The sequence below is a fragment of the Numenius arquata genome, chromosome 10 (genome assembly GCF_964106895.1).
Source record: "Numenius arquata chromosome 10, bNumArq3.hap1.1, whole genome shotgun sequence".
Taxonomy (NCBI): Eukaryota; Metazoa; Chordata; class Aves; order Charadriiformes; family Scolopacidae; genus Numenius; species Numenius arquata.
The window spans coordinates 5,102,714-5,126,861 of NC_133585.1; the positions used below are offsets into that span (position 1 = coordinate 5,102,714).

A 24,148-nucleotide genomic window follows, 5' to 3' on the forward strand; every position below is an offset into this window, starting at 1 on the left:
CACTGACAGTTTAAGGTGCTTGGCAGAATCTGACTGTACCCCCCTCATTTAATTTCTTCAACTAGTTCCCGTTAGCGGGGAGTTACCATTATGCTTAAGGCAGCGATGGAAAGGAGAAATCATCTTGGAACTACTTTTGAAGTGTCTCCTGGTAAAGGAGTGGGTTACACAGCAAATGCCCGAGCAGTGAAAAAAGCCAGAATCCGAAGGCTAACGCTACAGAACACACGTAAATCCCAACTGAGAGCGATTGTGGCCTAGACAACATAAACAACTATGGGGAGGTGTTCAAAGGGTTTGAAAAGACCAGCTTTGAGTAGCACATTTGGTTTTATAGAAAGCCCCAGTGAATCTGTCCCCAGCCATCAACGTAACAGAAGCTCCAAGGCCAGCAGCGTGTTTCCCGACATCTCCAAGCAATGCTTTAACAAACAGTGATTGTGCGACAGAACACGCTCACGCAAACAGCGAAACCCTCTTCCTGTTACCCCTCAAACCAACCCGCTGGGGCTGGTGGAGTCGATCCTGACGCAGCACCTTTCACTCCCACACAGCGCCTACAGACGGGTCTTTGCAAAACAATAATGACAGCAAGTTTACCAAAAAAACCTTAAGTATTTCTCTTCCGTCAACGTTCTGCAACCTCAGTCTGACTCCAGACTACAAACTTTTCCTGGTATTAAACTCAGTTCGGTTTAATATTCCTGGGTCAGATTAAAATGAATTATTTCAAATACGAACAACAGGTGGGAGCTGATGTTGGGAGGGTAAAAGACATTCCATTCGGCATCACTCCGGTCATCCTTGGTGATGTATCTGGATCTATAGATAGCTATAGATAATAGATACCATCTGTCAATAGCTTTCCAGGATTGACCAAGATTCTCATAGGCTTTGGTTCTTGTTTCTTTGCTCTTGAGCAAACTCCCTTATAAGTGAAGCAGCGCAGCATTTAGTAATTAAAGGATATTAGTGCTTCTGTATCTTTTTATGTGACTAAAAAAATGCCCACCGCTTGGCATTCAAAGCAGAACACGGATTAAGTCCGGCTCGTGCATGCCACCGCTACAAGAAAACGAGCAGATGAATTGGGGTCTATGTCCTAATGACAATCACCTGGTTTGTGGCAAAAAGTCATTTTCATTACATGGTAATTGTTAAACGGGTGACAAGAACTGAATGATTGGTAGTGAAATTATAGCAAAAAATAGGGAAGGAAAAAATGTACAGATACGGTCTATCCCGCCTCTGGAAAAGCCTGATTTTTCTATGTACTAACACGATGGCGTTTTGAGATTAAACGTTAGAAAAAAGAAAGCCGTTTGTGAGACTATTTCCCTCAAAATGAGCTCAGACCCAAACCAGAAGAGATTGAAGAGAAAACCCGCCCCAATCCCACCCGTTTGTCCTTTTGCTAGAGAGGCCGATCGTCACCATCCGAGAGGTACAACCAGCAATTTTTCCATTTCACACACAACTGGGATTCGATAAGCCCTGAAGAGAAAGCTATTGTTTATACGTGATTTTGGGAGGTGAAGCTGTGTGTTTGCCATTAAACTAAATGCTGGCAGACTCTGGGAACTGGGCTGGTCTTCCCCGCTTTGGCTCCCCAGGTGGCAGCCAGTGTCTCCACAGCGCAAGTCCCCGCTTTAAAAAAAGCCCCCAAAACCCTTCCTCAAGCACCTTCTGCGCTTTGGCTTCTCGGTTTGAGTGAGATGCATTTACACTCCTCGGAAGAGGCAGGACCCCCAGCCCAGCTCCGAACTCCAGCCTCCTCCCAGCCGCTGCCACAGAGGATGCTTTAATCCAACAGCTCAGGGACGAGCGGCCCCTTCCCTGGCACCCACCCAGCGTCCCCTGAGCCCGGGGCAGAAGGAACTCCAGCTTCAAACCAGGAACCAACCACCTCTCTCAGCTTTCGCTACCTGTGTCCTTGGCCGAGAGTGCCATTTCCAGGCATTCTCCCCTCCTCTAAGGACACGGAGACTTTTTCCCCCCCCCCCTCCTTAAAACACCGAAAGCAGAAAACGAGCAACGCAAACTACTTACGGTGCTCTGGGCGGGACGATGTCCTTTCTTCTCCCCACCAGTGCGAGAACGAGAGACAGCTCCAGGCTCCACCTGGCAGAAACACGGTAGTAAAAAAATTAAGTACCTGCTTTCCAAAGAAAGAAAACCCACAGCCATATTCCTGTTGCCTGACAACTTGCTTAAAGGGTGACGGGAGACACAGAACGAGAGATCAGGCCAACATCTGCCCAAGGAGTGTTCCTTTATCGCAGCTTTGCCTTTCTCAGCTGGCACAAACTACCACAGGCAACTCCTGCAAGGGAATACTGAAGGAAGCATCCTGGCAGCCGGGCGCTTCCTGACACCCGAGCATCAGCACCGGCTCTCTCCAACTACAAGGAGGTCTTTCCAGACAAAGAGAATCCGAACGTTCTCCACAAACGCAAGCCCAGCTGGCCAGGATACCCATCACGACCAAGATCCGAGTGTCAGATCATGAAAAATACTGTCTCGTGAGGCCGAGGAACCTTCCGCTAGAGCCTCCAGGCAGGGAAGGGACCAGGCGCGTTCATCAAGTAAAATGTACACAGACCCCACAGCTCCCCAGTATGAGGGTACTTCATAAAAACCCCCAAACTTACCTTTTTTTAACTTGATCTTCTGCACCCAAACTCCGAGAAGAGTTTCCCATTAGAACGCATCTGCAATAAAGTAAAACCAAACATTAAAACTCCGTTAGCAACATCCGGCGCTTATTCTCTTGATCTTTTATCTTAATTCTCATCCTGTTCAGCAGCTTGTCCTTCCTTCAAGAACACACCAGAACCACAGGTCTCCGCATCCACTGTGGGGACAGCGGGGTCTTCTCCCTCTGCCCGAGAAGCTGCCCCAGGACACACCAGTGTCTTGGACGTTTAGCTCAAAAGCAACACACAGAAGGTAATTAACACTTCTCAGCCTTTCTGGAACGGACTAACCCTGCTCTTACGGGCTCGTACAAACCACCAAGGGGTGTCCGGTTTGGCAGACAGAGAACAGCCAGGTATTTTATTTATGAGAGAACTCAAAAGCCAAAAAAAAACCACCACCACCCCCCCCCCCAAAAAAAAAACAACCCAAAGCAGCAGCAGTAACAGTTAAATTAAACAGCATTTCCATGAAACTAGTTCTCCGCGAGTTAAATCTGACCTCCTGACCTCTCAGGCTATTTTTTTTCCAAGAGCTTAAATTTTGAAGAGTAATTTCTAAGCAGTTTGCAAGGTGAGATTAGCCCTCCCTGTGCCAAATAAAAAAATAAAACCCACAGACAGCGATAGGAGCCGCAGCCCATGCACAAAATTTATTGTGTGCTACCGTTTATAAAATACTTGGATAGTTCAGAACATGCATAAAATTTCCAACTGAGGGGTATGTACAGGTTGTACTTTATGGCAAACGAAAATAATAATCATTAAAAAACAAACAAACAAACAAACAAACAAAAAAAACAACCAAAGGGGAGATGAACTCTAGTGACAGAAGTTTCAAGTGGCGTTCCAGGGGACGAGAAGGACACGGAGCAGATGTCAAAATGTAGAGCAAAGTACAGTGGCAATCGGTACAGTCCATTGTTTGGGAACAAACCAGCACAGGGCTTCAATTTTATTTTTTTTTTTTTATTGTAACCAAGCAGTCCCGTAGATACCAAAATACATGCAGTCTGGAGTTTAACACTTTCACTAATGCCTCAAGCAGTTGAACAGAGCAATTGCTGACGCGCTGCTTCGCCTGAACCAAAGAACAACAACAACAACAACAAAAAACAAAAACAAAAACAAAAAAAAAAAAAAAAAACAAAAAAAAAAGGGATGTCCCCGTACAGTCTCAGGTTCCTCCACGGATTGAAAAAGAATCAGAAGCTCGCAGCCATTCAGCCCAGTGATTATTAGCTACTTATGCAACCGTAATACTCACGATAAACTAAAAGTACCCATAACATCTAGGTAACCTAGAGATGTACATCGTAGGTCTATATATTAAATATTTGCCAAATGAAAACATGCATACACAAAATACAATGCCAAGCTTTACAGACTTTGATATGAATCAAAATTTACTTAAACAATGTACAAAGTTCAATTAAAAGTACCTTAAAATTAACACTTCCATATTTTCCTTACTTTTAAAATTAGTATATATAATAATTATTTTTTATTTTTTTTTTTTTAAAATTCAAGGTGGGGAAGAGTCTTGAAAAAGCTGGGCAAAAAAGTTTCTAAATTAAATATTTTTTTTTTTTTTTTTAAATCTGTGTTCAAGTAATAAACATTCCTACATAGAAATCTTCTGATAAGCTGTAACTAAAAAATACAGTGAATACAATATAGAATTAGCAACATCTAAGGAGTAAACCTGAGGTCAGCATTTTACAGAACGACCAACTGAGATATTTTTTTTTTTTTTTCTTTTTTTGGCATTTTTTCTGTCTATTTCAAACACAGTTTTTGCAGCCTCAGATATTTTAAGACCATTCTAATCTATCGTTTTAAAGACATTTTATGAAACCGATGTCCGTTAATAAATAGTTAGCTCTTAGGGTTGTACTTGAAAGTCTGATTTTAAAAAAAAAAAAAACAAAACAAAAAAAAAACCAAAACAAACAAAGGAACTACCTCTACTGAAAGAAAAATCCCATTTTGTAAACTTAAAAGTGTTGACAACGATAAGCATAAGACGCTAGTCTAGGTGTGCTTTAGCGAGAACAGCCCCGTTCTTTCCCCGGATCTCTCCTGCAGCTCCGGCAACCAGCGATGGGGGGGTCTGGGGTGAGGAGGAGGAGGAGGAGGAAGAGGAGGAGGCTCAGCTCCGCCGCCGCTCGCTCCCAGGAGGTCGGGCCACCACGTCGGAGAGAGGGGCTGTTGTCTCCAAAGCGCGACGATGGTCTGTCTTCGGCAGGAGGATCCAGCCGGAGGGTTTCCCCACCTCGTGTTAAGTAGTCACTCGGAGCGATGGATCCCCCTGGCTGATTCCGGCTGTTGTCACATCAAAAAAGCAGTAATTTAGGAATTCTCAGGCAAGAGAGGAGGGAGTAAACCGGGAGCGGAGGTGGTCACTGTGCATTGTTGTTGCCAGTCCCATTGTTTCCATTGGCATTTGTGGTGTTTATAGCATTAATACCATCTTGCTGAAGAGCATCTTTTCTCGGTGGCATTCTCTCATTGATCCTATCCAAACCTTTTGCTTCTTCAAAACTGCAGATTTTATGTTGCGGAGAGAATCCTCGTATTGCTTAACAAAATGCAAATTTGATATGTCAGTAACGGAAAAATAAGTTGAAAGCATATACTTTTTCTAACAAACGAAGTTTAAGAACAGGTAAGAAATCAGTCAAAGAAACGTATGGCTCTGCCTCTGTATTAGTAAAAGCTTCTCTAACCTGCTCTCCTGACATGTTCAACGGCAATCGTGGGTTCAGTTCGTACCAAAAAGGACAAAATATGGCAAATATTCATTCTGCGAGTGGGAATCAAGGGGCTTTAAGCCCAACTTGATTGTTTCTGCCCGTCCCTGGGGCGGCCGGCTCGGAAGCAGCCCCTTTTGCTGCCCAGTGCCTCGGGCTTATCTTCAAACATCCCCCTTCCCCAGGGTGGGATGTCAGTAAGATCCAAGCACAGGGGCACCAAAGCCAGGGCGGATTTACAGGATGCGCCTCGAAGGCCCGATCCTGCAGTTTTCCACAGGCAAAACTGCGGGATGTGGTTCAGGTTCCGGGCTCATCCCGGGGAGGATGGAAATGGAGACAACCACAATCGCCGAGTCGGCGCCGTGGTTAAACAACGGCATCGTTTAAATACGGATGTATTTAAAGTAAGTATAGAAAATAGGTATTATTTTGCTACTGGTTATTTTAACGGATGAGGCCCGGAGCCGAATTTAGACCTGAAAACGGTTGACCACATACTAAGACTGAATTCTTTGGGATGAAAGAATTCCTGGGAGATTTAAGCACGGCTTTTCCACTCACACCAACAGGACCTCTCGCACGTGTGTGTGAGAACAGAATGTGGCACCTGTTTATAAATTTTTGGAGCTCTGACTTCCTTAATTAAGAAAAAAAAAAAAAACCCAAAGAATACAGTAATTAAATGGTGCTTTGGCAGCCAAATCTGACCCCCCCCCCCCCGAAGGTGGCAGCTCTCTCTGTGCTGTTTGTCACTCGCTTCGTTCAATATTGAGCAAAGGGTAACTAAAAAATCTCTGAAAAGACAACAATCTGACGTTGGACACTCCGGACACGGAATAATTTGATGGCCTTTTGCTCAATACCACTAAGAAAGGAGGTGTCTACAGCTCGGTTTAGCCCAGGAGCACTGATAATCCACGGAGCTTTATGTGCCTCATACTGGCAGGCCGGGGTATATACTGGAAATAAATTTGGTCAACGTGTTACGTTTGAAATCTATAGAAAAAAACCATCACGTTTATACATCTCGCACTACCAGATGCGTTACGGAAAGTTTTAAAAAAAAATACATTCAAAGCCATTAAAGTAGATTTTATGAGAAAAGGCATGCACAAACAACCCTCCTTCCACGTATACCCCCCGGCACACAAACCCTCGCAGGTGAATGCAGAAAAAAAACACTAAACACTACCATTTTTAAGGACTTCAAGACAACACCACGTATCACAACATGCTATCATACAAAAACCTAATGCGTATTTTTGGTAAAAAACAAAACAAAACGACAACGGAAAAAAAACCAAACCAAAACAAAAAAAAAAAAAACCAAAAACCAAACCCACGACCAAAAACCCCCGAGAATTTCCCTAAAATATTCCAGATAAATCATCGTCCTAAAGCCAGAAATGAATGTTACATGTAAAAGGGATGAATCGGTGCCCTCGATTCATCTCGGCTTGTGCCAGTTGAAAGGAAAACACACCCACACAGAGAGCACTTTTTGAATTCCCTCCCAGACACCACAGATCTCTGCCGGGGGCAAAGACTCTGATCATACCTTTTTCAGCCTCAATTGCCTCTACAGTGGCTGTACAGAAGTGAGCAGATGCATGCAAAATGAATGAGAAAGATGAAGAGTGTAATATCGCACAGCAGAAAAGGCAATGATCAATTTAATATCGCACGCTACGCCAGGCTACATTCCACTTTAAAATCATCCTGAAGGTTTCGGGGGGGGGTGGGGGTGGGTTTTTTTAAGTTGAAGTGAAAGATTTTAGCTATTACAAATTATTACAACTAGATTTTAACTATTACTAGATTTTAGCTATTACAATTTATCAAGTATATCAAAGCAACGCTAATTAAGCGATGTTATTAACTGCACATTTCTATAAGCTTTCTGGTTTGGGTTGGTTTTTTTTAAGACAGAAAATTTCAAGAGATGTTGAAGCTGTGGTATGGTTTAAACAAGAATATTAAAAATCTGTTTGAAACTATTATTTCTGAAGATTAAAATGCACTATAGTGAGTGTCATTAAATTACCAGGAAGGATGCTATAAAAATAACACCAGCAGTGTTCTAATGAGAAGAAATTATTTTCCTCTTTATGTTTAGCTCCCTGAAGTTTAACTACTACTTTAATTTCTCACCCTATTTTAAGCTAAAGCGGGTAACGCCGAGAACTGAACTGTGCAAGTCGTATTTATAAAAAACTCATCAATTGTTCAGTTGAATCAACGACAAAGTCTACAGCAGGAAGAGGTCTGGATTTACCATAGTCTTGGTGGTTGAATTAATGTCAATATGAAAAATACCCTAGCCTACTAGTTGTTTTTCCAACTAAATAACCCTGATATCTGCTGTAATTTCTTAGGTGTAATTTCTTAGGCTCTTTCCCAATTGTTTTAGCCCCAGAAGTCAAAACTTTATCATAAGGTTGTTAGGACAATCCAAATAATTTTCTATTAGGGCAGATTTGCTAAAGAAATCACTTGGTAACTTCCACCTAAACTGGAGCCGAGTTTCAATAACGGTAACAACTTTTTACCTCCCTTACTACGTGCCATGCCTCCAATGCCATAACTTCAGAAATATTAACCAAAAATAGCCTACGTAGCGGTAAACCTCTTTGCGTAATGCTTGATACATCCTGTTAACAACAAAAATACAACAGAGTATTCAAGCAAATGCTGGGGAAACTCGCTATATGAGAAAACATGGCATTAGATCACAATAGAATCCTTTACAGCGAATTAAGTTTATTAGCTCTTATTTCCTGCCCATCAGAAACCAGATATAACTTTTCAATTGCCTACGCTGTGCCTCAACCTCACCCTCGCTGTTCCATAAAATGATAATTTTCACTGAGATACTAAAAAAAAAAATAAATAAAATCAGATACTTGCATTAAGTGCCACTAAAAAAGCACAAAAGAATAGGTAGGGGTAATGCAGCATTTTAACCTTTACAAACTGCACATTCCACGGTACCAAAAAAAAAAAATCAATAAATTACCTGCACTTAAATCTACAGAGACAAGGGCAATCCTAGAACTAAATGAAAAAGCCACTTGAATGGATGGTTATTTACGTTTACGTTAAGGGAAAGAAACTCTCTCAAATTGCAAAAATAAATTAGTTTAAGAATTATTTTAGAAGGTCACCGAATACATACTTTCAAACTATATTTAATTTGCCATACAAATACAAAACTATGTAAAAAGACCACCTCCTTCCACCAGTTCCTGTTACCTGTGAAGTCTTTGTTTTCAATCTTTCCCTGAAAAGATCACGAATACTGATTTATCTCTGCAAATTACGTAGCTTGGTCATAAATACAAATTTCAAAATTTACTCCTAGTTCATTCTACGTGTAGTACTATCATTCCAACTAAAGATCTTGGAATATACATCACAGTTAAGAAAAAGATAATTTTCAACTTGACATAAAAGAACAAACTGACTGGAAAATACAAGCACTTAAAAAAACCACACTGTAAAGACTCAATTTGGAAAATAATTTTGTTGGATTCTCTTTTGCAGGTAGATCTAAATTAAAAATAATTCTTTGTAAACCCTGATAAACCTCAAATAAATACCGTGTGATACTAAGGTCACAGGCAATCCTGGAGTCTTTGCTCAGAGAATTCTTGACTTGAGAGCAAATTTTAAGCAAGAGGGTTCAATGGCATTTCCATCCTCAGTTCCAGCTCTCGCCCTGCTTTACTCAGGGGACAGATCTGATACAAAATCCTTGCCAACTTTCAACATAAAACAAAAAAAAAAAAACAAAACAACTACCTTATTGCCCCCTCTGACTAAAAGCAAAGACAGCGATGAGAGATAAGAAGTATTTGGCTGGTTCAGACTTCCATGGAACTACTTACAATTCTTAATTTAGGCCTGTGTTTTAGTGCTTTGCTGAATAAGGCTTTAGGTGTTTGGTTTGTGCTTTTTAACAGACGTTGACTCAATTTGGAAAATAATTTTCTTGGATTCAGTTCACAGAATAAGTCAGTAGGAAACGCTACTTTAAAAAACAGTACTTAATATGGTCTTCAATATTTCATCTACTATAATGCACGCAATGTAAAAAATAAAACTCATAAATCTACATTTAAAAAAAATTTAGAAACATACAAAGGCCACGATTTCCCAAAGTCTATTTTTATCCTAGTACATTAAAGCTATCTAAAAATAACCTATGGTTTGTTTTTCAAAAATACATCCATATATTTCTGGGGGAAAAAAGAATGAAATACTGACTTCATCCATAGGATGCAGTTTTGCACTTTTTTTTCCCCCCCAAATTATCTTTTTTTAACTGATTTGTCTTTGCTTAACCCTTTCACTACAGTTAGGATTTGTATTTCACTCTCAGATTGCTCTGGTTTGCAGTAAGAAGCTGTTCAAGCGTTGCCCGTGTTGTATTGCCCAGTTGTATTCGACTGCCGAGGTCTAGTACCAAATACCTTACTGACATTTAAAATTCTACTAGGCATTTATGCAAAAATTGCAGAGGCACTGCCTTAATGGAGACGTACGTCTCTGTGTCTATATATATACTGGCCCGGATTAAAAAAAAAAAAAAAAAAAAACACCAAAAAAATCAGCCCAGCTCTCTAGAGAAATGTAGCTACACACTCCCAATTTCTTACAGCTTCTCAGAGATTTAACCAGCACAACTGGAGCTTTTCCCAACGTGCCATTGAAAAACGAGCACTCCTAAGACTGAAACCTGGAAAATCCATGACACATTAGCCAATTTTGTGACTTTTCAAGCAAGCAAAAGAATAGAATAAAAAAAAAAACAAACTACAATTAATATGATGTTCTTTTATTTTCTCAAATCTAGACTACTTTAAATTATTGATAGTATATTGATCAACATAGTACAATATACTTCAAAAGGTAATTAAATATTTGCAGTAAGAAATCCTTCTATACTACCAGTGACCATATTTTTGCCAAAAATATGAATTCACTGATATTATGATGGTTTAGAAAAGTGTCAATTAGGGAAGTTTTGTTTTATTTTTGGCTTACTTCTAGCTTTGCAACTGAGCATAATTATTTGAAAGCTTCTACTTTTTTAAGACTGAACCAATAAAACTCCTATCAGGAAAAAGAAGTTACTGCGATTGAAGGAGAGCTAACAGCTGGCATGAGTTATTTTGAACGATCAACATGACTAAAACAAATGAGGTATATTCACGTAGAGCATCAAGGAATATTGCCATTAAAAGTTCCAGTCAGGAAAAAAACACACCCACAAAAATCCAAAACGCATTTTGCACATTTTCCAAATGTCCCACATTTTCGGTCACAGTAAAAAGTCATATGTTTTATGTTAAAAAAATTTTCTAGTCAGTTTGATCCTCTCTGATATTTGTAATGCAACACGGATAAAAAAATCTGTTAAATGAGTGAGAGGAATGCAGACTCATTTTTTTAAGCATAATAAAGTATCTTATTAAACAATGAAAATTAAAACTAGAACATATGCTTTTGGGATAGTTGGATGGATTAGGAAACACACACCATTTCTTGTTATAGACATTCACAAAACAATCACATACATACACTGGACATATAAACTTACTTGTAGACATTATATGTCCACTGAAAAATGACTTAAAATGTGACATTCACGTTTCAAAGCTATTAAAAAACAGCTTTGATAGTTTAATAGAAAATGTAGTGAAAGGCTTTAAAAAAACTACATAGAAAATTTTAAAAATTCAAATAAACAGCCTAAATCACAAAACGAGAAAAGCAGCTACTCTCGGGAAATCGATTGTGTAAAAAGTGGTATTCAGGTATAACAATCTTTCAATAGCTATAAAATTCTGTGGTCCCATACAAGTTTTATGCTTTCTATTAAAGCCCGAAGATGGCCAATAAAAAGCCTTTGAATAATTTACGGTAAGAGTGCTGCTGACAGGAAGTCCAGTTTCAGACTGGTGTATATTAGTTACCCACCATTGTGAACAGAAACCTGGACTTCGTTCTTTGAATACATTTGGTACGATCTCACAGCATTCTCCCTAAGTCTAATTAATCATTTATGGGCCTTGTGAAAAATACGATCCAATGATTCAACAAACTAAAAAAAGAAGAAAAACCTTTTACAAAATATTCAATGAGCCAGATTACAGGTATATTTTGTATAGAGTTCTTTTTATTTTCATGCAAAAAATATATGCACACTTAGTAACACCCTTTTATTTTGATTTATTTACAAGTTTTAAATTCAATCCCTTTATTCTCAACTGATTTTATAACAATTACTGAATATTTTTCAAGTACAGTATTGTTCGAAATGCACAGACAATGTGCAGCAGCAAATGCAGCAAACCTCAAAAACAAGGTGCTACAACATTGCTTCTACATCAAGAGACAGACAAGTGTCTGGGAATAGTGGTTTAATTTCAACACTTATACAGACATACATCTATACCTAGAGAGAGACAGACAGATCTAAGAAAGCAGCTACATCTGCAGAGGAAGGAAACAGCATGTTACAAGGACAATTCAGGGAGGTCAATTATACATAGAACATTTGACAAACAACATAGAGAACAAACTTTGGCATTAATTACCAGGGTACAAAACGTAGCACATTTCAATCCATCAATGGAGTGTAATACGGAACTCTGCAGCCTGTAGCTTTTTGTTAATATTAATATCAACAAGTACTTGACATTGTCCGTGAAAACACTAACGCATCCATAATAAAACTATTTTGATGGAAAGCAGACAAGTAATGATGCAAAATCACATTGCCATTTTTGTGTCTGTAATGATCAAATGCCTCGATACCAGATCTATAAGGTCACCCCACCTCTGGCATCTGCGCCACCTAAAAAATTGTAAACTAAGGAAGCTCAAAGTGTGAAAAAAAAACTGGCCCAACACAGCTGAACTCATTGGCTTTTAGTTTTATACCCTGGTTAAGTATCCATTTCACATTGCCTGATTAACACATAACACTCTGCTTGTATCAGCCGCTAAGACAAGAACTGAAAAGCATAAGAAATTCCCTGCATGCATTATGTGTAGTGTTAGCGAAAGAGTGAGATGTGCCCCAGTCCATCTGAGGCACAGCAAGCTGCATAACATCATTACCACTTTGCAGGGTCTGGCGTCCTCCGGCCAACACTCCACTAGGTAACATTCCAGTGGGAGTCAAACCCTTGAGTGTCAGCACGCTTTCGCTCTCCTCCCTGGTGGGGAAAAAAACAAAAACCTTAAATAGCTGCTCATTAAAACCTGTACTAAAGTAAAATAAGGGATGGGGAGAGGGAGAGCCTATTTTTGTTGTACTTTACACGTGTCAAGACTGAATGTAAGTTCAAATTCAAACAACTAGGAAGGGGAAAATATTTCTATTCCGTACCAGCCTTCCCTAGGAGTTATAAACACTCATTACCTCTGAACCAAATTCCGAGCAATTACTCACATGCCGGCTCATTAGCTTTGCAATTAGCACTGAATGCCTCATGAGGTACTGAACACATCTCAGTGCCGTAAAACAATCCCCTATTTTGTTCAAAGTGTCTGTGCTTCGGGAAACACCAACTTGAAAAAATTATCCCTACTGGAACAATTATGGTCTGTGGAAAACTATACATATTGGGTAAATGCAATCATGAAATCTCTAGATCTAGACAGGTAAAAGAAAATGGTATTTTTTTTAAAAGCTGAAAAGAAATAAACAAAAGCCTGAAACAACAAAAAAAACCCCTTAAAACCCAACTTTTTGGTACGCCAGAAATTTTCCGACCCAGTCCTGCCCTGCTCCATTACAGCCTTGATTTCAGTCTCTCTATTTTGGTATTGTCTTTCCAACACTCACTAGTTAACGGTTGGACAAATAACTTGGTAAACTAAGGATCTCTAATTTCTTGAAACATACTCAAAAATAACTTGGAAGTATTCTTTAACCAAAAATACCAACATCAATGGGGTGCACTAATATGCCAAACCAGATTCAATGACCTCCCTGAAAAATGTTTGGCATCCATTATCCTGGAAGAGATAACCTGTTTTCCTAACATAAATAAGAAGGGGTTTTAGGAATGCAGAAGTCATACCTGAGAACAGAGAAGACTCTTGCCATCTTGCCAATTGCACGAATTTTGTTTCTGATTATTTCTTTCCGTGCGGCAGCTGTACCTACTTTCAATGGAATAAGAGAGAGTCTCAAGCTCATGAGTACTTACAGGTTCACCATTTTAAAGTGCATTGAATTCAACACAACTGTTCGAGTTCAGAACTCTTCACGGGAGGCCAGTACCCAAACACTTCAGGGCACAAAGTTAGAAAATTATGGCTTCAGAACGCCATCAAAACCACCACCACCTCTGTGTCCGTAAAACACACACAAAAAAGGTTCAGGATGTTCCCAGTGACCTCCTAAAGCTAGCAAGCTGCTAAATTACCACCTCTACAGTGTAGGAACTATCATAACTCGTTTGCCTAAATTTTATACTTGAAATTCTTCGCTGACACCTGTGTATATCAAGATATAGGCATCCAGCCCAATATAGAAGCCAAAGAGATATTAAAGTCACAAAAAATAAAGATTTGTTGCCCATTCTTACACAGCTGTCCAAGAGAAAAGAGTAGTTTGCTTGGTTTTATGTCAACTCCCCAAAACACACCCCCACAAAACAAAATGCCAAAGAATTGCAGTGTTACCCTTAAGTTGCTCCCTTACCACCTAAGTCTGTTCTGTATCATCTTAGGTTTGCATCATTTGCAGAAATTACAAATACCAAAGATCTGGAGTAAATACTGCATATTCCACAGAGCAGGGATACACCATTTGTGACAGATAAAAGCGAGGACAAAACTCTGACAGGAGGCTTGGGTGGGGAAGGAGAGCAGCCGCCTTCGCTGGTCTTGACATTATGAGAAGGGAAGCTCCATTTTCCAACACTAGGTGTTGCTGGTTTGCTTCAATGTATAAAAATCCAAGTCATCCTTCCCCTCATCCTCCTCTCCTTTGGCTGGCTCCTCATTCCACTAAAACAGTAAAGGCAGCTGAGGAGGTATCAAAACTAAACTCCTTACTTCTCCTCAGCCGTTGGAGAAGGAGAGCATTAATCGCACCAAGATAAGAGTAACTCAGTCATACTCTCAATTCAACCAAGGGGACCAAAAGTGGACAAACTCGGACAGCTCTGGTAGGTAATTCCAGATCTTCCATAAATCACTGCTCTCCAACCCTGGGAGAAACATACCCATTAAAAAGTTGCCAGACTAATTTGCAAGAACGTAGAAGGGAGGATGACAGAGGTGGGCGGAGGAAAGCTCCATGTCCACTAATCTGTCTTCTCCCATTCCAAAAAGGCAGCCGTGGAAGAAGCCTTTCTTCATCCCTGCTCAGTAGCATTTAGCTTCCACGTGAGAGCACACACGCTCGAGCACACGAGTCACCCTTTTCAGAGCCCGGCTGCACACGAGTGGGCAGATTTCCCACCCTGAACACCAAACCCAATAAAATACAAGAAAGGTAAGGCACAGAGGGGCAGACAACAACAAAAAAATCACACGAGAAGGAAAAGATACAGTAGCGACAAAGAAAAAAGGAAGCAAGAGACAACCCTTCTATGAACACAGTGAAAGTATCTCGGGGTCTGACAAATATCTGCCAATCCATTTTGATGAAACAAAAAAGCCAGGAACTACCAAGTGAAGCTTTTTTAGAAAAAGGAACAATTTTAATGAACTGCAGACACCAAATTAAAAAAGCCAAAACAACAAACAAAAAACAAAAAACCCAGCAGGCTCAGGAGAAGCTTTCAATGGGATAGGCTGAAACATTCAATTTCTACTGAAAAAATTATTTTAAATTTTAACTTTAAATTTTTTAAGTTCTAGAAGTTTTTACTTTCTGTCTTTGAACACTATTAAATAACAGCTTGAGGATCTGGAATGAGAAGGAGACTCTCAAGAGTTTTTGAAAAGGCCAGGGCTAACCGAGGCACCATCAATCTTTCCCTACAAGTCCCCCAGTTTTCCTCCTCCCTGCACCCATCTGAGGGCTCCGCTGCTGCAGAGCCGACACGTGCAGTGCAGGCTGAGAAGATTCCAGGCATGTCTCAACTCTGGAAGGTCCCCATGCCTTACTAGAAGAATGGCTGGTTTGGAGTGGTTTTGCCATTTGTTTGTTTTGGGGGTTTTGGGTTTTTTTTTTTTAACATGGTCTTTCCTCGCTCCAGCCCTCCAGAAGCAACACAGCCAAGCCCAAAGGCCAAGCTTATTACTGCAGGTGGTATCTGCTTGCAGAAGAATGTCTTGACTACACCCTAAATGAGAGGGGATACAACAAAGAACTCGCCCCTTCCCCATTCCCAGTGCCTGCTCAAGAAACAAATTGAGGACATGCTGAGAGAGGTGAGGTTGCTCAGCCTGGAGAAGAGAAGGCTCCGGGGAGACCTTATAGCCCCTTCCAGTCCCTAAAGGGGGCTACAGGAGAGATGGGGAGGGACTCTTGATCAGGGAGTGGAGCCATAGGACAAGGGGGAACAGTTTTAAACTGAAAGAGGGGAGGATTTAGATTAGATCTTAGGAAGAAATTCTTTCCTGTGAGGGTGGTGAGACACTGGAACAGGTTGCCCAGAGAAGCTGTGGCTGCCCCATCCCTGGAAGGGTTCAAGGCCAGGCTGGATGGGGCTTTGAGCAACCTGGTCTGGAGGGAGGTGTCCCTGCCCATGGCAGGGGGGTGGAACTCAATGACCTTTAAGGTCCCTTCCAACCCAAACCCTTCTATGATTCAGAAATGCTCATACTATTATGTTCCAAAGAATTCCCATAACCTTTGGAAACATCTCTACAATTTAATGCATTCTCAAGTATTACAAATATTCTCTGGAAGTCACAAATTCCCACAGAGAGCAAACTGATTACTAGGTCAGAAGAATTTTTCTGCACAGAATTATCTACCCTGGAATTTCCAAAACACAGGTGCTAGACCATGAATTTAAGTTAATAGCCTTCTTTTTACATCTCGTATCCAGCCATCTTCAAAATCGCACATACAATCAAAAAGTAACTTTTGGACATCTCAGAGGAAGGAAACTAGAAGTACTCTACAAATCGGGTTTTGGGACATCGTATAAACACATTCCATGCACAATTTTAAAAAAAGCTCACGATAAAATTATTAAAGAGCAAGACAGACAACTGAACGCTCCCTACACATGCAGGACCAAAGATAAAATTTTAGAAATAGGTAAAGAATGAAATTCTACAAAAAAAGGAATGGAAGAGAGGAGGAAAAAAATTCATGCACAGAAAGACAGATGTCTTGGAATATGACTTCTGATAATAAAATACACAAGTCTTTATAAACATCCCGTTAAAATGGGTAATAACAACAAAATGCTCCATATGTTTCTCAACAGAAAGGTATTTTCTGGATTAGTACTTATACTGCCAGGTTCTATGAAGTCATATTTCAAAACATTCCTACTCTGTCTGGTCTGTACCTTTTTTATTGCCATATATGAGTCGCTCTTCAGATGGAGAGTCCAGAAAAAAAGGAAGTGAACGATGGAGAAAAAGGTGAGTGAGACAAATAAAATAAAGATATTTAACTTGGCAGTGGTAATAAAGAAGGAATGGAGAAGAAATGTGAAAAAACAAAATGGAAAATTGCAACACTTAAAAATGCATTCGTCCAACAAGAAGTGGAATTGTTGAGTGTATTTTAAAATTTGACGATAAACAAGTGAAACTTGAAAGTCAACAGTTAAAAAAAAATAAAATCCATTCACATAGAAAGATAAAGCGTAGACAGTACCTAGGTGGCATTAAGAGATGTATCAAGCAAAGAAATTGTTAAAGGAGACAGAAGAATAAAACAATTCAAATTAGGAAACTGCGACTTTGTACTAAAGACAGGGTGTATGCAATCAACCGATGACTGCACTGACACCGGACAACCTAAACCCAAACATCCCAGAATACCACCAAACCCTGCCCTGCAAACACGTGGTGTAATTGCTTTATGCTTAATTTAGTAGGATCACTTGAATAGAAAACATAAATTAACGGTTTGTAGGATCCCATTTGAGACTATTTCCAAGTTTTCACACTTCTGGCAACAAAGTTCGAGTGGCTCATAACCAGTGCATCCCAATCGAAACCACACCTGCTCGGCACAACACTGCTCTGCTAACTGGATTTGAACACAGTTATCAAACATTAAAAATAGGGCAACGTCTCCATCTGCTGAAACTTTCCTTCCTCCTCCCCCATGGTCAACCAATCCACCAAATCACTTCTGTTACTGGATGAAGTGAAGTAAGTCTGAGAAACTTTTAGGTGTGACATTAAGCACTACTGGAAAAAACCAACCAAGTGCGATGTGCTGGGTCTTCACGTTAACGTTCCTTCTTAATCATCGTGCTACAAACATCTCCTTAACAATCTGCTAGTTGTAGTAAACAATCTATCGTAGTTTACAAGACTGAAAGATGTCATTACATAAGATAGAAAGATTCATTACAGAAATACATATTACACAACGTACATATGAAGGTTCTCCTTCTGACTTTTAAGCTTTAAACTCAAACACCGAGACTTAAAACTTGTATCTCATACCTTCTGTATAGCACTTTGCCATAAGAAGTATTATATCTGACTTTCACCTGTATCAACTCTTTATTCAACAGCAACCATTAAGAAATTTAAGATCTCATAATAAACGTATTCTAAATATTAGCAAAGTAAGTTTAGTATGTTTCGAATTCTGAGAATTTTTCAAAAAAAGTTTCAGTTTTAACTAGAAATCCGGTAAGGATACCATTACAAACACAAAACCCCAATTCCCTTCTCTGCTCCCTCTCCTTCCCCCAAAGTCGAAGGCAATTTGAAAAATTTGAAGGCAATTTTCTTCAAATTCCAGGTAATATTACACCAGTCTAAGTTAACTACTGTTTCACAAGTTACTGCCATTAAAAAGATTTATATATCTTAAAGTAAACCCTACCGTCAAATTGATCTTCTCCCTCTGTCATCAGTTCATCATCAGAGCAAATGCTCAAAACATTCACCAACATTTCTGTTACTGTATAGGAAAAAAAGAAATCTTAATTCATTCCCTGTGGAATTTTTAATATTTCCATGCACACAAGATGTAACCAGTCACCAGAAAGTACAGTGAACGAACTTCCCACATCACAGCCATTTCTCAGGAATCTGGTTTCAAAAATATGTGTTTTCTTTATGTGCACTGTCACAGAATTAAAAAAACTCAGAAAAATAGGCAGCTAAAAATTATACCACCTGACAACCAAAGAACACAGTCTTTTAAGACTCCTGTCTTATAAGATCTTTTAGGTAAGAATTCTCTTCTTCTATATCAGTATTTTTACATTAGGACAAGTATTTCAATTAGTTTTTCCGCAAAATTTACTTAAATATGAAAAGATTTTGACTACTCAAATTTAGGTTTAAAACGAGAGCCATTCTGTTCTGGTGCAAACTACAGATCTTTTTAAACTGCCATTAAAAATATCGATGTAGTGGATACATAAATTTGTCTCAAAAAGCCTCTACTTTCTTTCTCCAGGAATCTCCCCATTCCGCCACTCAATGTACCCCTACGTATATCAGATTCTTTCTTAAAACAGTCAAACTTCTCCCCCTGGAGTGTTCAGAAACCTATTCCAGAAATTCAGTCAGATGGTTAAAAACCCTGTAAATTGCTGTCTACATTTATTCATGACTAATTCATACAACCCCTGTGTTATCTGCTATGGTATTCTTCTCCGCTCTTACGAAAGGGTTACTCTCTAATGAAAAAAACCCAAATTATTCTGATTTTGATCTTTTCAACATAGACCAGACGATATTGGCACCGTATCCTTCACCAAGAGTGGAAGCGTGTATTTGTCCAAAGGCAAGACAAACTGCAAGGGCCATGATTCCAGCAGTCTTAAGAACACAGTGGGTCAATCAGCAACTTATTTACCAGCACTTGGTGTCTCATTACCAGTGTGATAACAAAAGCAAAATAAACAGTATTAATATTTTTTCACAATACCAAAGGGTTATTTACTGCATCATCAGGTAAGAGAGAGAACGAAAATGTCTTTTCAAATGTTAGGTCCCTCCATTTAAAAATAAAGCCATTGTTGAGTGGGTTAACCCTGCTAAAAAGCATCCAAATTACTTGCTTTTAACCGCTCACTAAAGACAATATAGACAGATATAGAATTTTAGGTTTATATGGCTGTAAATATATCATCTCAAGAATACTTTTCAAAGAAATTTAAAGAGCTTTCCAGATCTCTTTTATAAAAAGAGTAGCTCCTGTCACGGAAGGATTTCAAACAGACCCAAATAGCCGCTAACCTCATTGCTTTTTAACTGAAGACTACTTGGAGCCCAAGTGTCCTAGATTCAGAGTTACCAACTCTAGAGGGAAAAAAGAAAAAGAGATCTGTGCTAAATTACCTTTTTTACAAGAAAAATCGTAACTGAAAAAGTTATCTTTAATGAAGGTCAATCTGTTATAACTATATAAGAAAAGTAAAAATTTTACATGAACATCTCAACGTACTTTATACCTGTAACTTTACAAGATTAACAATGTATATAACCCAAACATTTTGTAGAATATGAACAATTTTCATATTGACTCCAAATGCAGTTCAAAGGTACCACTTAACAATGCAGGTACAGACCCTCAATGAGAACTACAATTTCTGTTAACACCTCTGCTTTATCAGATGCAGTTTTAACTATCCTGACTGAAAGAGGCGAAGAAAGCAACCGAAACCTGCAGAACAAGTTGGATTCCAGGCTATCCTTCCTCGGAAACGGCATTTTCACAGGTAAAAAAACCCCTCCCAATCAGTTTAACTTTACCAAATCTTCTTTCTAATTAAGCATCCGAGAAGGCTCCCTGCTAAAGACAAATACAGAAACCCATTTTCTCAAAAATTATGCAATTCATCTCTCACTGGCAAATACGTTAAAAAAAATAATCTTCCCATCATGAATCTGGAAGAAATAGAAAAGAAATTCATTGATGTGCAACTTTTGCCTACCTTTTTCTCCAACAAATGGCAAAGACCATGTGAAAACATCCATAAAATTTGGTAGCCAGTAAGGATGAGGAGAACAATTGAACTGACGAATATTCATCACATTGTTTTCATATTTTAATACAGCAGCTGAAACAAAATTGAGAAATTTTGGAAAGAATGTTTAAAACTTCCAAGTACCACAAATGTAAAATCACAGGGTTGTTTTAGCTCTATTTTATACTATAGACAAAATAAACGCAGAGATACTCCATTCTCTTTCTTTCAGAGTATTTACAGGACATATTTCTCACGGAGAACTTTGGAATTTATGTTATTGCAAATGTTGCAGTTTAAGGCACTGTTACACGCCAGTATAGTTCTGTACTATCTTACTATAGGTCTATAATGAACGAAGATTTTAAGAGGTCCTGAAAAGGTATAATTTAAGCAACTTTAACAAAATTCTAACTCAGAAGAGCAGTATATTCAGACTCGGGTTTTATTCTTCATATGCGTCTTCCCACATTGTAAGCCTGGAGTAAAAGGGGGAAAGTGAAGCACGGAGAAACAAAGCAGAAAACCAGAAGCCTTCTAAAGCTAAACAAGCACTGACTCCATTTTTCCGTACTTAAGCTTGCACTACAATGGGAATAGCTCATGTGAAAAAGGATTCTTAAAACACAATATCCACAGAGATGGTGAAAAAAAAGGAAAAAGCCAGTTAAAGCTATTTTTGTTTCTCCTTTACTTTACAATCAGTGCAGGTAACAACAGCCCATCTTTTCCTCCATACAGTTAGTCACCCTCCATAAGTGGTATGGGCTGAGGGGTGGTTCTTTGGAGGTGGGTGGGAGAAAATGCAATGTATTTAATAGAAAAGAGGTCTTGGTTTCAAAGGAACACTATTTGAACATTTGGAGATCGTTCATTCACCACATACTTGAAATGCCATCCTTTAATGTCATACTTGAATTTCAGCAGGCTTTATTTTTAATTATTTCTGTTGTTGAACTTTGTTCTCATCTACGAATAGTATTAATTCACAGTTAAGCTCTTCTCTGTAATTCTGACTTGTAAATCTTTCTCCACACTACTAAGCATGCTTCTCCTGCGCAACTTCATCTTAAGCAGAGGATGGACAAAAATTAATTCCTTCTGTGTTACACCTCCCTAATACCATTTCCCACGGTGAACCGAGATCAGCACTTGCGCTTTCTTGATTTCCCAGACACGGCCATTATGGCCCTGTAACACCACAAAACACACACCTCCCCGTCTCACTTCCTTCCCAGTGTCCACCTATTTATAAGCGCGGTGGGTTTTGTTTCATTTCACCAAGGTACCTACCACAACTCAAATTCTTGGCGTTTATCTGCATTTAATTTCTTCTGCCCAGAATTGGACTCTCAGATGCCACGATAAGCAACACAAAGTGCCTTATGCACAGGCTGCTGATCAGTGCTTCCTCCCTGCCTTATTTAGTTCACAAACTAATGACAACCAGAGGAGTGCAAACTCACAGCACAGAAAAGCCTTCTCAGATTGGAAAACACCAGGTGATACATTCAGAAGTCCTAAATAGCAACGATTTTTACAAAGGAAATCTTTGCCCTCACTTGTGCCTCCTCTCTTACAGGAGATTGTCATTTATGCCACATGCTCTTCTTCGTAATGTAACTTTTATTAATGGACTTTTTCTGTCCTTTAATTTTTTACCTAGCAAAAAAATTTTTGATATTACATGACTTATCTAGTAAGCCACTTTTATTTTATGATTACATACAGTTATTAATAACAAGTTCTTACCTTTATTATTGTAGACATCCAAGTAATTAGGTGCTGAAAAAATTGTTATTAATGATGGGAACCCTGTAGTTTGACTTTTCCTGTACATTCTATAACTGCAAAACCAAACAGATTATTTTACATCTTACAGCAATAAGCAATTAATTTTTATTTTACACTGTGAATAGTTTCTTGGGAGGACACAAAGTACTTACCCTGCATCTTGTGCTTCATGTGCTCTAATGATTGACAACAAATTATTATTTTGCAAAAATTCACAAACTGCTGGATAGCTGTGAAAAGAAACCAACTATGAGTAAAAGAAATTCTCTTAAAATATACAGCAAAAGTCAGCATTAAAACATCCAATAGATCATCGCATACTCTCACCTATAAAAGTACGAGCATCCTCTGACTGTATTGTGACTGAAATGCTCTTGTGAATTCTCATTTCCAAAATCTTCTGAAGGATCTGACCACAGTAAGTCACACATTGGTCCAAATGCTGGAGGCTCTTTGAATCTATCTAACTGTTTGAGAAAAAGGCAACAGCACAAAGACTCTTTGAGTATCAAATCAGCGAGTTTTACACATTTGTTAAACTACATATCCATCAATACCAAGCGTTTTACAATAAATCCCAACCATATCAAAGAGAAGTAGTTTCTGTATATTTTTTCCTCTCCTCCTCATGAAATAAGGCAGAGGCATGCCAAAAGAACCAAACCTGTTAAGAGCAATAAGATTTATTAGTTGTAAAAAGAAGGGAGATAAATTCCAGACTGATGGATATGTGTAATACAAGGTCAAGTTACAGACAAGGAACAAAATGGTCCTTTTTCATGCACATGCCATATCTACCAATCTGGAGACACTACCAGGAATTAGCAAAGAGAAGCAGTACAGAAAACAGGAATTATAAAAGAAAAGGCATGAATAATTAACACTGACTAGAAGAGACTAAACATATCATCAAAACCAGAAAAAAAACCCCAACAAAACACCAAACCCAACCAAAAAAACCCTGAAACGCCCATCTCCATAATGGATTGTCTAATAATGTGATGAAGAGGTGACCAGCTGAGCCCTCTTAGACTTCTTTCATGCAGGCTTTCTTTCTCAGCTCTAGCCCTGGTGTAACGGGCCATAAGCATTTTGGGAGATGTCTCTCTTTTCTTTTCTCAAGCTGCTTCTTTACAGATTTCTACTTGGAAACACCTGCTTTAGGAGCCTGCAACTTCCCTAGTAACCACAGCGAGAAGGGGCAGAGGCAAGGAGGACAGTGCATTTGTTAACATAAAAGGAAAATACCCTGCTTAAGTAACAGTCAATCAATCTCTGATGTCCCAGAAATGAAATTAGATATCCCAGATTCAATGTAAAGTTTATTTGGTCTTTATGTAGCTGGAGTTTGTTCACAAGATGATTTTATCCAAGAAATGTAGGAACAGTTCTTTGATGGACAGTGCATTTATCTCACTTTACCTCCCATACCAAAGAAGATGACTTTGCTGGTACTAGAGAACACTTAACTCTTCGTGACAGGTTCGAAGGGAGGTTTGGTGAGCACCTGGTGAATTTGAGTCTAACGGTCCATAGGAATCCATTCAAATATGGAACCAGCAGTAGTGCCAAGCTCTCTCATGCCCTGGAAAATCAGAGCTCCCGAGGCTGCCACCTGTAACATAAGTGGAGAGGTCCAGATCTTTATAAATTCCTGCCAGATAATGGCAAGGCAGGTATTAAATGAAGTTGTTGTTGGAATTTATTCAATATTAAAAATCCAGTGGTTTAACATTTCGCACACTGGATGATAAACCCGGTATGGAATATTTCTTCCAGATTGAAGAAGTCAGTCCATCAA

General features: G+C 39.1%; 1 protein-coding gene across 5 annotated transcripts in view; it reads right to left on the reverse strand.

The window, feature by feature from the left end:
- Nucleotides 1-4,299: 4,299 nt before the first annotated feature.
- The window catches only part of PPP3CB (protein phosphatase 3 catalytic subunit beta), a 44,211-nt gene continuing 24,362 nt past the window's right edge, over nucleotides 4,300-24,148 (reverse strand). The window contains exons 6-15 of one of the 5 annotated variants that reach the window (XM_074155333.1): nucleotides 22,675-22,814; nucleotides 22,500-22,577; nucleotides 22,306-22,400; nucleotides 20,521-20,646; nucleotides 18,456-18,533; nucleotides 16,951-16,977; nucleotides 13,549-13,633; nucleotides 12,581-12,678; nucleotides 7,011-7,040; nucleotides 4,300-5,277 (exon numbers count right to left, since the gene is read on the reverse strand). In XM_074155333.1, the coding sequence (XP_074011434.1) occupies nucleotides 5,099-5,277; nucleotides 7,011-7,040; nucleotides 12,581-12,678; nucleotides 13,549-13,633; nucleotides 16,951-16,977; nucleotides 18,456-18,533; nucleotides 20,521-20,646; nucleotides 22,306-22,400; nucleotides 22,500-22,577; nucleotides 22,675-22,814 (936 nt within the window). In that variant the 3' untranslated portion in view covers nucleotides 4,300-5,098. The remainder of the gene's footprint in view (nucleotides 5,278-7,010; nucleotides 7,041-12,580; nucleotides 12,679-13,548; nucleotides 13,634-16,950; nucleotides 16,978-18,455; nucleotides 18,534-20,520; nucleotides 20,647-22,305; nucleotides 22,401-22,499; nucleotides 22,578-22,674; nucleotides 22,815-24,148) is intronic. The other 4 variants (XM_074155335.1, XM_074155334.1, XM_074155336.1 and 1 more) reach the window with 4 other exon arrangements.